The sequence below is a fragment of the Neolamprologus brichardi genome, chromosome 2 (assembly GCF_056152115.1).
Source record: "Neolamprologus brichardi isolate AB-2024 chromosome 2, ASM5615211v1, whole genome shotgun sequence".
Taxonomy (NCBI): domain Eukaryota; kingdom Metazoa; phylum Chordata; class Actinopteri; order Cichliformes; family Cichlidae; genus Neolamprologus; species Neolamprologus brichardi.
The window spans coordinates 23,604,165-23,618,601 of NC_142105.1; the positions used below are offsets into that span (position 1 = coordinate 23,604,165).

The 14,437-nt window shown below is 41.3% G+C and overlaps 2 protein-coding genes across 5 annotated transcripts; one reads left to right on the top strand and one right to left on the bottom strand.

The window, feature by feature from the left end:
* Window positions 1-1,520: 1,520 nt before the first annotated feature.
* nsdhl (NAD(P) dependent 3-beta-hydroxysteroid dehydrogenase NSDHL) lies at window positions 1,521-7,563 on the bottom strand. The gene is made up of 7 exons (XM_006781597.3): window positions 7,351-7,563; window positions 7,082-7,243; window positions 6,685-6,831; window positions 6,458-6,586; window positions 4,252-4,394; window positions 2,539-2,641; window positions 1,521-2,440 (listed from the first exon to the last, which is right to left on the bottom strand). Exons 1-7 carry the CDS (start codon window positions 7,495-7,497, stop codon window positions 2,108-2,110), a joined length of 1,164 nt encoding a protein of 387 aa, XP_006781660.2. The 5' UTR covers window positions 7,498-7,563; the 3' UTR covers window positions 1,521-2,107.
* Window positions 7,564-9,655: 2,092 nt separating this feature from the next.
* cetn2 (centrin, EF-hand protein, 2) lies at window positions 9,656-13,545 on the top strand. 4 transcript variants are annotated; one of them, XM_035909524.2, is made up of 6 exons: window positions 9,656-9,812; window positions 10,005-10,084; window positions 10,243-10,407; window positions 10,844-10,972; window positions 11,062-11,199; window positions 11,422-13,545. In XM_035909524.2, the coding sequence occupies exons 2-6, from the start codon at window positions 10,082-10,084 to the stop codon at window positions 11,509-11,511; spliced, it is 525 nt and encodes a 174-aa protein (XP_035765417.1). In that variant the 5' UTR covers window positions 9,656-9,812; window positions 10,005-10,081; the 3' UTR covers window positions 11,512-13,545. The 4 variants fall into 4 exon arrangements, with proteins under 4 accessions (XP_035765417.1, XP_006781658.1, XP_006781659.1 ...); XM_006781595.3 differs by having other exon boundaries at window positions 9,657-9,812; window positions 9,935-10,084; XM_006781596.3 differs by having other exon boundaries at window positions 9,801-9,877.
* Window positions 13,546-14,437: the final 892 nt, after the last annotated feature.

Genomic DNA, 14,437 nt, shown 5'->3' on the forward strand with positions numbered 1-14,437 from the left:
GCAGAAATGCTGAACAGGGAAAAGACAAACTTAAGTAATGTAACCAATGCATTTAACGCTGTGAAAACAAAGCACGTCAGTGTCGACGACTTCATTGGTATCTCGACTTTTTCATTTCCATGTAGGAGATGGATGTGTAAATATTAGGATTATAGCTGTGTTTTAGTATTACCCAGCCCATCATTGTTTTTAATGACGGTGCTTGAATAACACAGAGTCTCCCTGACTCATCAAAGCAAACGCCATGCTTATGACACCCAGCATCTAACAGCTGAGTGACTGGAACCTGTGGATGTTAATCTAGTTCACATGATGTCATATCAGAATTTTATTAGACTGATGTGCATGCATTTACCTGTGCACTGAAACCTCTACTGGTGGCTGCATTTATTTCTCCTCTTACATCAGCTCCGATGTAAGAAACGGTGCACTCAAATTCTGCTAATTTTCTCCTCAGGATGTCGTCCCCGTGGACAACAACACAAGGTACCGACCTATGGAAGTATTTTGGAACAGAGGTTAGCAAGGGTTGGTCTCTCATTGCAGCAGGAACAAGATCCTGGGTTTGAATCCACTGCCTGGCCATGACCTTTCTGTGTGGAGTTCACGGATTCTCTGTGGGTACTACGGCTTCCGCCCATGTAGGTCCAAGGACCTACACATTAAGCACTATGGTGATTTAAAATTGTTTGTAGGTGTAAGTGTGAATCACTCTATTAGACATTTAACAAACAGGTGCATCCAGTGCATTCCCCATCCCTCACCCTATGACAGCTGAGATGTTCCAGCCCAAACCGGATGAAGACATATGAATGGTTGGATATTCACAGGGAATATGAACAGTCCCAAAAAAATAAAAAAAATCATAATGATGTGAGAGTGTTGTTTAAACAGTAGTTCCCCCTTGGGGAGGTCTGGAGTTATAGCAGACTGCAGAGACTATATAAAAATAACAGATGGCTCTGCCCTGCAGGTAAGGTGTGGGCAACTTTGTAAAAGTGCTGCCAGGTAAGCAAAGAGCAGATAAACCTGCACTAACTACCACAACTACAAAAACAACAACAACAAAGAAATCCCCTTGGCTTCAACACAGTGTGTAATAAAGAGAAATCCTGATTTCTGTCGTGATGCCAAACAAGTTAGGACTTGTTTTTTCTGTAATGTCCCACACTGCAGATGCATTTCTAACCAATTAGTGTTTCAATGAAATTCTGTAGTGGTTTAAGGCTGAAGGATGTGTCTTGAGAGCCTTGTTTGCGTGGGCATGTTTGCAGTGACGGTGCAGTCAATTCTCTTAGAAATGTTTTCCACATACTTCTGGAACCTGACTGCAGGGATTTGTCCCCTTTCAGCTACGAGATGATCAGCGAGGTCAACCACTGATGTTAGGCAATAAGACTTTACAATCAGCCAGTTAACCTGTCCCAGAGGTATGTGACGGGGTTGAAGTCAGGGCTGTGTGAAGGCCATTCAAGTTCTTTTCACTCCAAACTCCAAACATTTCCCAAGAAAACCTCACGTTGTGCATGAGGGCATTGTCAAGTTTAATCAGCAAAGGACTTTCTGCCCAGACAGCTGGAACAAATATGTAAGCACAAGGCTGTCTACAGTATCGCTGAAGATTTCACTTAACAGCATGTCAGAAACTTGTGCAACGTCTGTTCCAGGCCAAACATTCACATAATCATATATTACACACATGTAAATATATATGTTCTATCAAGAGCATGTGGAGGAATGTATGAAGGCATTTTGAAATCTCAAGAGCAGCATCTCAGTGTTTACAAGTACAAAGAACAGAAGACAACAAAAATCAGCTGTGATCACTGTACTGGCATTAAGAGTGGATGTACTCTGCAGTTTGTGTATGATCAGACTGCAATAAGGACACCAGTACCGACACCATCTGCTGCCATCTACTGGTGGAATGCTACATGAAAAATAAAAAAGGCATACAAATCCTTCACATGGTGAAGTTTATCTATCACTAGTGACTTCCATCATTTTCCATTTAGTATTACCGCATCCCATTATTCTCATTATGAGTTTAATTGTATAAATGCCCAGAGCTCTACATGTCTCAGCAGTCTCTAATTCCAGCCACCTGTCAAGCCTCGCATCTGAGATGAGGATAGCTCTCTACGGTGCGTGCAATCGCATCCTTCAGGCTGACCACCGGTGTGTAGCCCAGTTCTTCTTTGGCACGTTTACAGTTGTAGTAGTGGTGGGTTCCAGCCAGAGCCACTCTCATCGGTGTAAAAGTTGGCTTGAAAGATATTAAAGGACTCAATAGTACGGACAGCAGCCAGAGGAGAAGCGCCAGTCCGTACACCAAACTGTAAGGCAGGTGGTAGCGGGGAGGAGGATATCCAAGACCCACCAATACTTGAGACATGAAGTCCCAAAAGCGAACTGGCTCATCGTTGGTTATGTGATATGGCTGGAAGACAAATGGAGAAAAATGAAAGTAAATTAACTGATCAAAAAGCATGTTAACCACTTGGTGCCACCACTGCTGTGGGTTTTATTTTAACTCACCTTCCCACATATGGGGGAGTCTGCTCTCATCCGTTCAGCAGCCAGAATGTGTCCATGAACTACATTCTCAACAAAGGTGAAATCTACCAGATTGGTTCCATCACTGAAGGAGACAAAAACTAATTATTTAACTGAAAACCATCAAGAAATCCTTTTTGAAAATAAGTACTAGGATCTAATAATTAGTGGTAGTAGCACGCTTTCATGCTGCTTTCACAGGAATTACAATGTTAAGTAGCTGTTGTCAGATGCTGCTAATCACATGAACTTCATCAGTTGATCATCAGCAAGTGCGAGCACTGCTATGAAAGCAAACGTTTTAGCGCTTCATCGGCATTGAGCAGTCAGGTGTGTGGTAACACAATGCCACAATTCTCCCAGGAGTGAACGATTCAGCAAATTCACCCCAAGGTCAGATTGAGTAATATTCAGAAAACTGCCCAAAAGCTACATCTCAAACTGTACATGTGTAAGTTGGTATGTTAAAAGTTAAAGTTCATGACAGTACAATTAGTAAAAAACTGAAAAAGTACAGCCCATTTGTAAGGACTGCCAGGAGAAAGCCTCTTCTGTCATAAAAGAACACGGCAGCACAGCATAGGCTGGCATAATTACATCTGAACAAACCACAAGAGTTCTCGAACAATTTCCTTTGGATGGACCAAACCAATGTTGAGATATTTGACCAGAATACACAGTGCCACATTTGACAAAACCCAAACACATCATATCAGCACAAACATGGTAATGGAGGGAATCTTGATTTTGGCTCGTTTTGCAGCCACGGGACCCGGACAACTTGCAGTCAACGAGTCGACCATGAAAAGCATTCTAAAGTCAAATGTAAGAACATTCATCCGACAGCTAAAATTCTGGCAAAACTGAGTTACGCAACAGGACAATGATCCCAAACACAGCTGAATGGCTGAAAAAGAACAGAATCAGTATGTTGCAATGAACCAGTCAAAGTCCACACCCCTTCCTGGCTGAAATGCCATAGAAGGCCTTAAACAGAGTTGTGGGTAAACGTCAATGAACTGAAGCAATGTTGTAAAAAGGAGTGGGCCAAAATTCCTCCACTTTTATGTGAGAGATTGATAACGTCATACAGAAAGCGATTCAAGTTTGTTTTGTTTTTCACATGGCTGTGTGGGCTGAGCCACTATCTCAAGGCTGCTTTCAGCTTCGTGTTTCAGAAACACCAATACTTCACTGATAACTCACCTTGTTTACTAGAAGAGAATGCTAAAATCCTTGATTCAACTCGGCATTGTTTCACCATCAAAACCCACTCAAGACCAAAGAAAGCCTCGCTTTCAAATCCTACAACTCCAGGTTGTCACTTTCTGTCAAATGCTGTGAGTCCAGCCTTCCACACCACAAACAACACATCACAGTGTTTTATGCTGAAAGCAGTACATGCAGATGCAGCAGCTGCTGGCTCCCTCAAATACATAAAATATATTGGGGGGTGTTTTTCTTGTCTTTTTGCTGACACAGGCTTTACTCTGAGCTCTTATGACACACGTGCACTGATGTCGTCAAAGAAGCACAGGAATTGGACTAAAATCAGCAGACCTTCAGATCATCAGCAGTGATTGTTGCTAAACTGATTATCATTTAGTCTTATCAGTTTGTTAGTTGTGTTTTATCATATAAAAGCTGTTTCTATTACGTGAGTGATTATTAAATATTTAAAATGCTATGACTCACCCAATGATGAATTTCATTTTGCCCCTGCGAGCCGTGTCCACCAGGATGGGAACCAGCTGTGGATCTCGAGGACCAAAGATGCCGTGAGGCCGAATTGCAACTGTGAGGAAGCCCTTTTGCTTGTCACAAGCCTTGAGGACCAGCTAAACACAAAAAACAGAACAGGATACAGCTGCAAAAGAGTGTCTGCAACTTCCAGACTTCAAGCCCCGACAGGCCTCGCTTTTCTCAGACAACCCACAGAATAGCAAATGGACAAGAAACAAGAATTAAGGAATAAAAATTTGGAGGGAAATAAATGTAACATTTGGACTCTCTCTGCACTAATACGCATTAAAAAACAAGACAGGTACAAAAAAAATGATCAGATTATGGACTTGCATTTACCCAATGATGGCGGTCTTAAGTCAACTGAAAGGCTGAAAGGAATTCAGCCTTTATAACACAGTCATCTTCAGACATCTTCAACTAAGGACTTTCTTTATCAAACTTTATAAATTTTTATAATAAACCTGCAAACAGGGTAGCAAGCTAAAGTTAGAGGGCACCTTTACCGTGCATTGTTGGGTATTTGTTTGCTATAACAGGGGAGACACAAAAAATTACATTTTCCTTCATAAATGAGAGACTACAACAAGTACATTAGCCACATTTTGACAAAAGGGACATATACATGTGCACCAACTAACAATACAACTGGTAACACTGTCACTAATATGAAAACTATTTAAATTATTTTAACGCAAAAAGTCAGAGTGTTGCAATTGGTCCCCTTGTCGTAATTGCATCAAATCTAAAAACTAATCACATTGCTGTAGAAGTATATAACAAAGTAAGTTAAAAACAAATTTAGCCTGTGTGCTTTTGAACCTCATCATTTAGATGTCAGGTATCATAGGCTGTGCATCCAAGCCAAAAACCTGTTTTTCCATAAGGCAGCTGTTCTAGCGGTGACTAGATTTGAATTCTTTGAATTGGCTCTGATGGTTCAAAAACAGTTTTTAATCTAACTTACGTTAATATAGAAACCATTAACTCGAGCGTTAAAATGTTACCAGATTAAATATTGGATCTTAACAAAATAATGCAACAAGATCATGTGGAGAATGCATGTATATATGCATTTCAAAGCAAAAGAAGTAGGCTAGTAGGAATGTTTATTTGTTCGCATGTTAATAATAATGGATTGCATTTATATAGCGCTTTTCGAGACCCTCAAAGCACTTAACAATTCCACTATTCATTCACATTCACACACTGGTGGAGGCAAGCTACAGTTCCCTGTGGGCTTGCATGGGTTTCCTCTGGGTACTCTGGCTTCCCCCCCACAGTCCAAAGACATGCAGGTTAGGTTAATTGGTGACTCTAAACTGGCTGTAGGTGTGAATGGTTGTCTGTCTTCATGTGTTAATCCTGTGATGGATTGGCAGCCTGTCCAGGGTGCACCCCACCTTTCGCCCTATGACAGCTAGAATAGGCTCCAGCCCCCCATGACCGTGAATTGGATAAGTGGAAGAAGATAGATGGATGGAAAAAGAGGTATACTATTAGATGGCTCAAATGTGGCCCTCCATTGTATAACAACTGAGTAATGAAGATAGGAAGATATGTCAGATGGAACAAATAATATGTTGAGAATTCAAAAAAAGATCTATTCATCATAATATGGCATGCTGAGATGAGTCAATTTACAGATTGGAAACAATACACAAATCTGTGTATTTATGCATTCATGCACACACCACTGTGGGGTCTTTGTTTCTCGTTTTTCTCTCTTCCTTATGCCGTTATATTTGTCTTAAATTATCTATTTTAATTTAATATATTTAATAACATTTGCATCTCCATAATCTGCATAATTACTCCAGCAGTTCTGTTCAGCCATTATCAATATGAGGGTTTTTTTTTCTATGTATCTAACTGTACAGATGCAAACAGTCTAGATGAGGCTTAAAAATGTGACAATAGAAAACAAGAGGCTAAATTATACTTGTAAATGCATTCAAATGAAGAGTTTATTATTTCTCCTGTTCTCTGTATGACTGACTGCATCAAAAAGTGGAAATTAGAGCCTTCATTTCACTCCTATTTTGGTTTAAAATAACAAATAAAATTTTCTCTCTTGCCTTTGGGCTACAGTGCCAACTACAGGGCCTTGCCAGTCACACCAACAAACTCGAATACACCCTCCTACGTTCCTGCCTACCTTCTCCTGCTCAATTTTGGTCTTTGTGTAGTAGTCAATGGGCTTCTTGGCATACGGCAGATCCTCTCTCCCGTTCTTAATGTCAGTCCCCTCAAACACCACGCTGGCACTGCTGGTCAGGACCAATCTCTGGCAAAGAAAAAAAAACAAAAGTGAACATTAAAGACACTTTGTCTTCTCTTATTCTCTAAAGAGTGAACTTTAGGCACCTAAATGCTCTCCCTCACCTGTACTCCAGACTCTATACAGGTCTGGATAACAGTCTGTGTGCCCTGGATGTTGACCCTCTCAAACAGAGCACGGTCGTCACTGGCAGGCGATGGAGAGGCACAGTGAAAGACCAAGGACACATCCTTCAGAGCTGCCAGCAGAGCCTGGAGCAGAACAAAGCAGGCGCCTGGTGAAATTTGGTTTGCATTTGTTTGTCCTGGGGCAGGAGTTTTGTTATCTGGTGCAAGAATGAATTAGCAAATTGCACTTAAAGAAGTCTTTACTCTTTAAACTGACCCGATAAGCAATAATTTAAGGCCTTTTAACCCGATTATCACCCAATATTTTGGGGTCTAGCAATTTTTTTCCTTTTTTGACCTTTAAGCCCTCAGAGATCTGAAAGAGCAGCCTCACTTGTTTGTCGCACAGGTCTCCCTGGTAGAAGGTGACGCCAGGCAGCTCGTAGCTCTGACGGATGTCAAACACAGACACAGAGTAGCCTCGGTCCAGCAGCTTCTCCACCAGGTGTCTGCCCAAGAAACCGGACCCCCCGATGACCGCACACCGTTTACTACTCTGTATCAAAACAAGCAGGGGGCGATTACTGACACGCACGTGAATATAAACGGCGCTGACATAAAATATCAAAGCACAACTGGGCTGATAATGATGTTTTAACTCACCGGTCGCACACGTGTAGCCATGGGAAACCAATGAGAAGTGACCAACACGTAAGTAAACCGTGGCAGCGTGGGAAAAAGTTTTGCGTGGAGAAAATCGATGCTCAGCGCAGACAAGATAAATGTGACGACTTTTCGTACAAGAAGCATGCGACACTGTTTCCTGTGTCATATACCTGAACCCAGCGAGCCCAAGGAAACCGCGCACGACCCACCTGAAATGTTCAATCAGCTGAGAGAGAATCGCTCTCTCATTGGTCAAGTCACGAAGCTGACCCTTGCGAAAAGCCAGTAGTATTTGGAATACGTCAAAGAACGCCACCACATTGACCAATCAGAGGGCAGAAGCTTATTTCAGCCGTCCACCAGCTCAAAAACCACGCCCCTTGAAAATCTAACTTCAAGGAGCCAGCGTGAAAATCGTGATGTTTGATATTTAGTAGCCCTATATTCAACAGCTTTTCTCCAGTATATCCGATATCTCTCTTCTGCACACGTCCAAACCATCTCAGCCTTTGATAGGGGCGACACGGGCAGTTGCCCGTGGCGGCATCGTGGTGGGGGGCGGCATCACGGGCATCGGCAAAAAAAATTGCTCGTACTCATGTTGCCCCGACGTCAGCCAGCGCATATTGGGAATGGCATAGGCACCGATCGGTTTTCTATCGCCCATTTGCTGGGAGTAAGGGCGCCCTCCGTTCGCGAGGTGCGCCTGCTGCTTGCGGCACAGGGAGGAGAGGGGGGCGGCGGAGGATTCTCTGGCTGGCTGGAGCAGCATCTAATAACCAACTCAAAAAAAAATAAAACAAAATAAAAACAAAACAACAAACACAAAAACACCAGCCATTATGATACAGACTTATAATTTGCACCGATGTTTTTTCGGTGCGCCTGCTCGCTGCTGAAGTCAAAACTTTATTATCATTTCCGCTACATACAGTCCAGTACATAGAGAGACGAGACGACGAATCTTCAGTTACAGCAGTGCAAGTAAACAAACAATAAATATAAGAAGAGTAAGAAAATAAATATACACTTTAGGACTCGGGGTAAAGGGATCAATAACAATTTAAAATGTATAATTTACAGTTTGATGATTTAAAGTCTCACACACAACCTGTCAAAAAGGGAGGGGGGCGGCTGCTTCCAAACAGAGCACATTTCATTCATAATGCTGTAAATCCTAGCCCATTATGTATTCCTGATTTGAATTCTGGGTTGTGCGAAATCCCAGAAATTCACGCGCCAGAGGGAGTGTTCGCCCAGGGCGCCAAACAGGCTAGGACCGCCACTGTATACAACAGTGATAAAAATGAAGAATAGAAAAAATGACGTTAAAGGTAAAAATATATATAAAACTGAGATCGTGCAAAAGAGCATGAATAAATAATATACACACAGTGAGTCTGAGAAACAACAGCAAGAAGGTATAATACAGACGTGTGTTTGTGTGAGTTTTACAGAGAGCAGCGGAATTGATTTCTTGAAGCGTTCTTTATGGCAGCAGGGTTCAGAAAGTCTGAGGGAGAATGAGGTCTGCTGGGTCTGCTGGGTGGAATGAAGCAGGGGTGATGGATTGTGCGTGACTGAGAGCAGTTATATCAGTGAACCTCTGCTCCTCACTTACTCCAGCGCGTCCAGATTCAGGCCAATGATGCTTCCAGCCTCGTGGATTAATTTGTTGATCCTGCCGGCATCTCTGGCACAGATCTCCACCATCTCGGTGCATATCTTACAAGATCTGTGCTTAAGCATAAATAACCTGCTCACATATGATGCAAATATCACAGTGTAGAAAAGTGTGTAGAAAAATTTAAATAAATAGATATATAAATAAAATAAGAAGAGCCTTCTAATTGCAGTATTAAACTCCATATAACTTGGACTAATAACTTCTTGTTTCATGTTCTTCTTTATTGATTCTGGAGAAGATTATGCTTTTTCCACGTCGTGCTAAACATTATTATTATTATTATTATTATCATTGTGCATTATTGTGAGCAATGATGAGTTTATATAAGACTGTATTATATTGTGTTGTATATAAGCGTTTTATTTGATCTCTATGATCTGTACTTGTGGTTTTTGACAATAAAGCTGACTTTGACTTGATTTATTGTCTCATCAGACTGTTTTAGACTCTCAGTGTGTTTCTGAATCCCTAGCACGGAGGAAATTAAACTGATTACCACGAGGAATCACACCATTTACATAATAAAATGACATCATATCTATTTAGGTATGACTTCTCAGATCTCCACATTATCTCCAAGCAGCTTCTATCCGTAGCACACTTCCTGCGCCGCTGTGAATGTTGTTACCGTGAAGCACCCCGTGATTTTCACCAACCAATCAGCTTTTTTCCCGACTGTTGCGTTTGATTTCTACTTCTCGTTGTGCCTCAGTGCATCCTTTCTCTAACTCCTCCACGTCCAGGAACCACTGGTCGTCCGCTGGCACAAAAGGTAAACAAATCAAACATCCGCTTCGTGACACTGCGCTTTTCTTTTTTTCATCCACATTTTAGCAGGTAGGCTGTTACAGCGAAATAAGAACGATGCTTTACTGTATAACATATTTCTCCCAGACTAGGTGTCATTAAAGCAGTGATGTAAACTGGAAACCGCTTTATTGTCTTCCCCTTCCCAAAATGACAGCGTCACAGCCCAGACGAAAACAGTGATTGGCCTAAAAGATCTGCAGCCAGATTTGCCAGGTACACATAGAGCAACTGATGGTGAGTGAACACATTTCATCATTTAGAAATTACGTAATTCCGTGTTCGTGTGTGGCATCTGACTGGTATAACTTGTAAACCTGCAGTGGTTAGGTATGGGGGAAAACACGTTTTGAATACAATACTTTATATTTTTCCTCCTGTGTCCCCACCACCAGGCAACCGTTGCCAAGAGACCATCCCTGCAGGGTCCGGTGCCCCCTCCTCGCAAGAAGACAGCCCCCAAGCCAGAGCTGACGGAGGTACAGAAGCAGGAAATCCGGGAGGCCTTTGAGCTGTTTGACACTGATGGCTCTGGATACATCGATGTGAAGGAGCTTAAGGTAAAAGATCTCATGCCCTGATGTCTACATGTACAGTTAGCTGCATATATAGTTATTTGGCACACACATCATTTAGTGCTTCATTTAGCCAAACTTATTTAAGTTAAACTGAAATGATGACTATCGACCCAAAGTAAAGACTTTGTTCACTATTTTGAAAGGGCTTAAATATATAAGGGGATAAAATAAGGTCATTTTTAAAAATTTCTGCTGGTAAATACTCATTCTCATTGCACAGTGATGGACTCTGTTTGGAAGCAACCTTACAATCTTTTATTTGAAGTTTTTTTTTTTAACCTTTTTTTAAGACCGGCTAAAGACCAGATTAACTGTTATTATGTCCCACTGATACGATACATAATTTATCCTGCCGCTGCTAAGGAAAGATAATTACCTATGTATGCTTTGAATGTCTGTGTTTCTTACTCTGTGCCAGGTTGCCATGAGAGCTCTGGGATTTGAACCAAAGAAAGAGGAGATCAAAAAGATGATTGGTGAAGTTGATAAGGATGGCACAGGAAAGATCTCCTTTGCAGACTTCCTCACTGTCATGACGCAGAAAATGGTAGACATGTGTTGCATTGCTTTTAATTCTATGTTACTAAAGAGTTGTATTGTCCGGAGTAAAGTACTCTCCCTCTTCTCTACTTTTAGGCTGAAAAGGACTCTAAGGAGGAGATCTTAAAAGCTTTCCGGCTGTTTGATGACGACGAGACGGGCAAGATATCATTCAAGAATCTGAAGAGGGTAGCCAAAGAGCTTGGGGAGAACCTGACAGATGAAGAGCTGCAGGTGAGGCTCTACATCATGCCATAAAACAGCTAATAATAAAATATCAAAAGCATATTACTGTATCTAGCTGGTGGGTTGTGTTGACAAAGCCAAAGGCTGTGAAGGCAATTTAGAATAATGTCAACACAGCATTTGCTCGTGAATGCTATCAAGCCAGCTTGTTTGCTTTCTCCATCTCTCAGTTCTTCTTTTCATTTCCTCGTGTTTTGTGTGTTTCTGCAGGAAATGATAGATGAAGCGGACAGGGATGGAGATGGGGAAGTGAACCAGCAGGAGTTCCTGCGCATTATGAAAAAAACCTGCCTGTACTGAAGCAAAAGAAAGGCATTAAGGTTGGGTGGACCAGGCTGGATCAGTGTGAGGGTGTTTTGCTGCTCATCCAGAAAACAAAACCTTATTATCGTTGTATAGTGCCATAATTTGTTTTTAATCAGTCAAGACATTTAAGCTTCAAAAACTACAATCATTACAAAACCTTTAAAGACTTGAACAAAAAGTCTAGCAAAATGCCAAACCACCCTTCTTTGAGTTACATGACGACATACTGCCAAAACTGTAAGAGTACACCCTCTTACCTGTTAGAATGCTGCATTCATTTATGAAGGATATATATTGATAATATTATAGAGGTTATTCATCGTGCCTGCACCAATACAGTGACGCGTAGTACATTCCAGCGCTTTGTGTGCTACTTTGTGCATTATGTTAGCAGTGTCTGTTCACTCTCGTATACTGGTGACTCCCATTACCGTCTCATGTTTCGGCTCTTTTATACTGGTTTTCCTGGGAAAATTTGCAATGCAGTGAAGGTGTTTGTTAACCACTGACGACTGGAGAGCGCTCTGTCTCATCTCCGTGCTGCCTGTGGATTTGTGCCTGTGCCTCTTAAAGGGGCAATTCTCACAATCAGGGAAGCTGCCTCTTAGCACACCATCATCTTGGATCCCACACCTACAGGCCATTACACACCAAGTGCATTTTTAAAAAAGTGACATAAAATTTAGAATTTTTTTCTGTTCCAAACTTTTGCGGAAAATTCGTCCTCAAAACCAACATCAAGCGATGATGAGTCGGTCCTGGGAAATTCTGCGTTCATCCAAGCTGTATCACGACTGCTTCCGGACATATTTCATGATGTCAGTGGGGCAGTTTGAGTTCTTGTTGGCAGAGTTGGGAACACATTCGTGTTCAGAGAGCCGACTGACCCAGAGCAGTGTCTGAGGTAAAATACTGGTATCTAACTATTTGTATATTCAGTACTGTGCATGATTCAAGGTACAGCACACTTCTTGCCAACTGTCCCCCCCCCCCCAAAAAAAAAAATCAAGCTTGTTTCAAACATATAAATGACTGCATTAAGAATAGGTGACTCATAAAATATTTTTAACAAACGAAATATTCGCACAGATTTTATGCGTCCGGTGTGTAAAGCCTTAAGGCTGTGTAAAAAAAACATGGATGTAGCCTTGTGAAACCTTGTTTAGAAGCTTTCACTTGAACAACTGCCCATTTCATTTTTTTTAAATAACTCTTTCACCCATAAAGATGATCTTTGAATTCCTCCCCGTACCTTTAATGACCACTTTGACACCTCTGTATTTATCAATAAAGGTGTGGTTTGACCACCTTTAGTGGTCAAATAGTTTCCAAGGGTAGTTGCATTTGCAGACACCACCCTCACTAAATTCTGACCAACACACAGTCATTTTGTTGTACAAGCAGGCCTGAAATGTGAAAAAAACCCAAAACCCAATCAGTCTAGAAAACAGCTTCAAGGGTTACTCTTAGTAGGCTTTTAACAGGTAACAGGTAACGCTGGGTTTAACTCTTTAACAGGTAAAGAGTTAAACCCAGCGAGCCCTGGGTGTGACTGTGAAAGCAACAACACTGCTTGCCTATATAATAGTGAGTTGTCAACCAACAGGTATACCTGCACTAATACAGTTTTTAAAAAGAAGAAGCCAAATAGCATCATGCTGATGTGAAACATGTGTCTGAGACCCTTATTTAGTGAGGAAGCTGTGTACTTAGCTTATAGGTCAAATAAGTACTACAGCAGTTTGTTTAAAGACAATTGGAACTACAACAGCTGCCCCCAGTGGCCTGTGAAGGAAATGCAGGCTTAAGTCAGTTTGCATTGGCTTCCCTTTCCAGGTCCAGAAGCTGCGTCCTTGTTTTTTTATATACAGTTTTTGGTCACACTGTCTTAAAGTGATTGTTAATATATTTTCTGTCATGCTTTTGTGCGTATTTTATCACCAATATTCCTGAATGTTTTACATAATGTCTTGTGAATTGGATTATGTAAACAGCACAACAGTATTTCAGTTAAAATTAAACCCATTGAAGCAATTTGTCTTCCTGTCCTGTTTATTTTTACTTTCATTTTTAAATGAGCAGTGCTCATTTGAGTGATTTGACTGTGTTGCATCACAAAACCTTGAATGTATTTTTTTCTGATGCTATTAAACACAGATCCTATGCGGTCTTCTGCTGCTGTAGCCATTCTTCTTCAAGGTTTGACAGGTTCTGTGCTCTTCTGCATATCTTGGTTGTAATGAGTGATTATTTGAGTCACTGTTGCCTGAACTTCTGTCAGCTTGAAGCAGTCTGGCCAGTCTGACCTTCAGGAGGTCATCTTGACTATGCTTCAGTGTATTGTGTTGCTGCAATTTGTCTGAGTACTTAGATGTGATCTTTAATAAACAGCTGAACAGATATAACCAATCAAGTGGCCAGTGAGCATATATGCAGACTGGTTGTGCGTTAAGCCCAAGTAACACCTACCCCTATGCAAAACAGCATGTTGTCATGTGGCCTCCAAACAAAATACATAAAATAGTGATATTCTCCAGAGTAAATGACAGTAGAAAATGGTGTATATTGTGAGTCACTAACAAACAGTAAACTGTACAAATATAATATAGAATTTACAAACCAATGACAAGGCCTGATTAGTAGCGCTGAAGATCAGACACTGGGTCACAGAAAAATCTTCCCCACATCCTAAAAGAACTGCTTTGATTGTCCCGATGAGTTGCTGAAAAAGCATTGATTATGAGGATTTAGCTCAAATGTTTGTGAGAATAATATCTAAGAAGGGTTTGGTTAATTAAAAAAAAATCCAAAATCAAAATGTGCAGATCTACCTGGAGATTATTGCAGAGGAGAAGGTGTATGAGGAGCAAGAACCGAGTGTGTCTGAGGAGTGACGGGGAGCGTGGGATGACAATGAGCA

Coding starts and splice junctions, on each gene's coding strand:
- cetn2 (XM_035909524.2), top strand. Junction 10,408..10,843: donor TCGATGTGAAGGAGCTTAAG/GTAAAAGATCTC, acceptor ACTCTGTGCCAG/GTTGCCATGAGAGCTCTGGG. Junction 10,973..11,061: donor CTGTCATGACGCAGAAAATG/GTAGACATGTGT, acceptor CTCTACTTTTAG/GCTGAAAAGGACTCTAAGGA.
- nsdhl (XM_006781597.3), bottom strand. CDS start 7,497: ATGCTTCTTGTACGAAAAGTCGTCACATTTATCTTGTCTGCGCTGAGC. Junction 7,244..7,350: donor TGGCTACACGTGTGCGACCG/GTGAGTTAAAAC, acceptor GTTTTGATACAG/AGTAGTAAACGGTGTGCGGT. Junction 6,832..7,081: donor GAGACCTGTGCGACAAACAA/GTGAGGCTGCTC, acceptor GTTCTGCTCCAG/GCTCTGCTGGCAGCTCTGAA.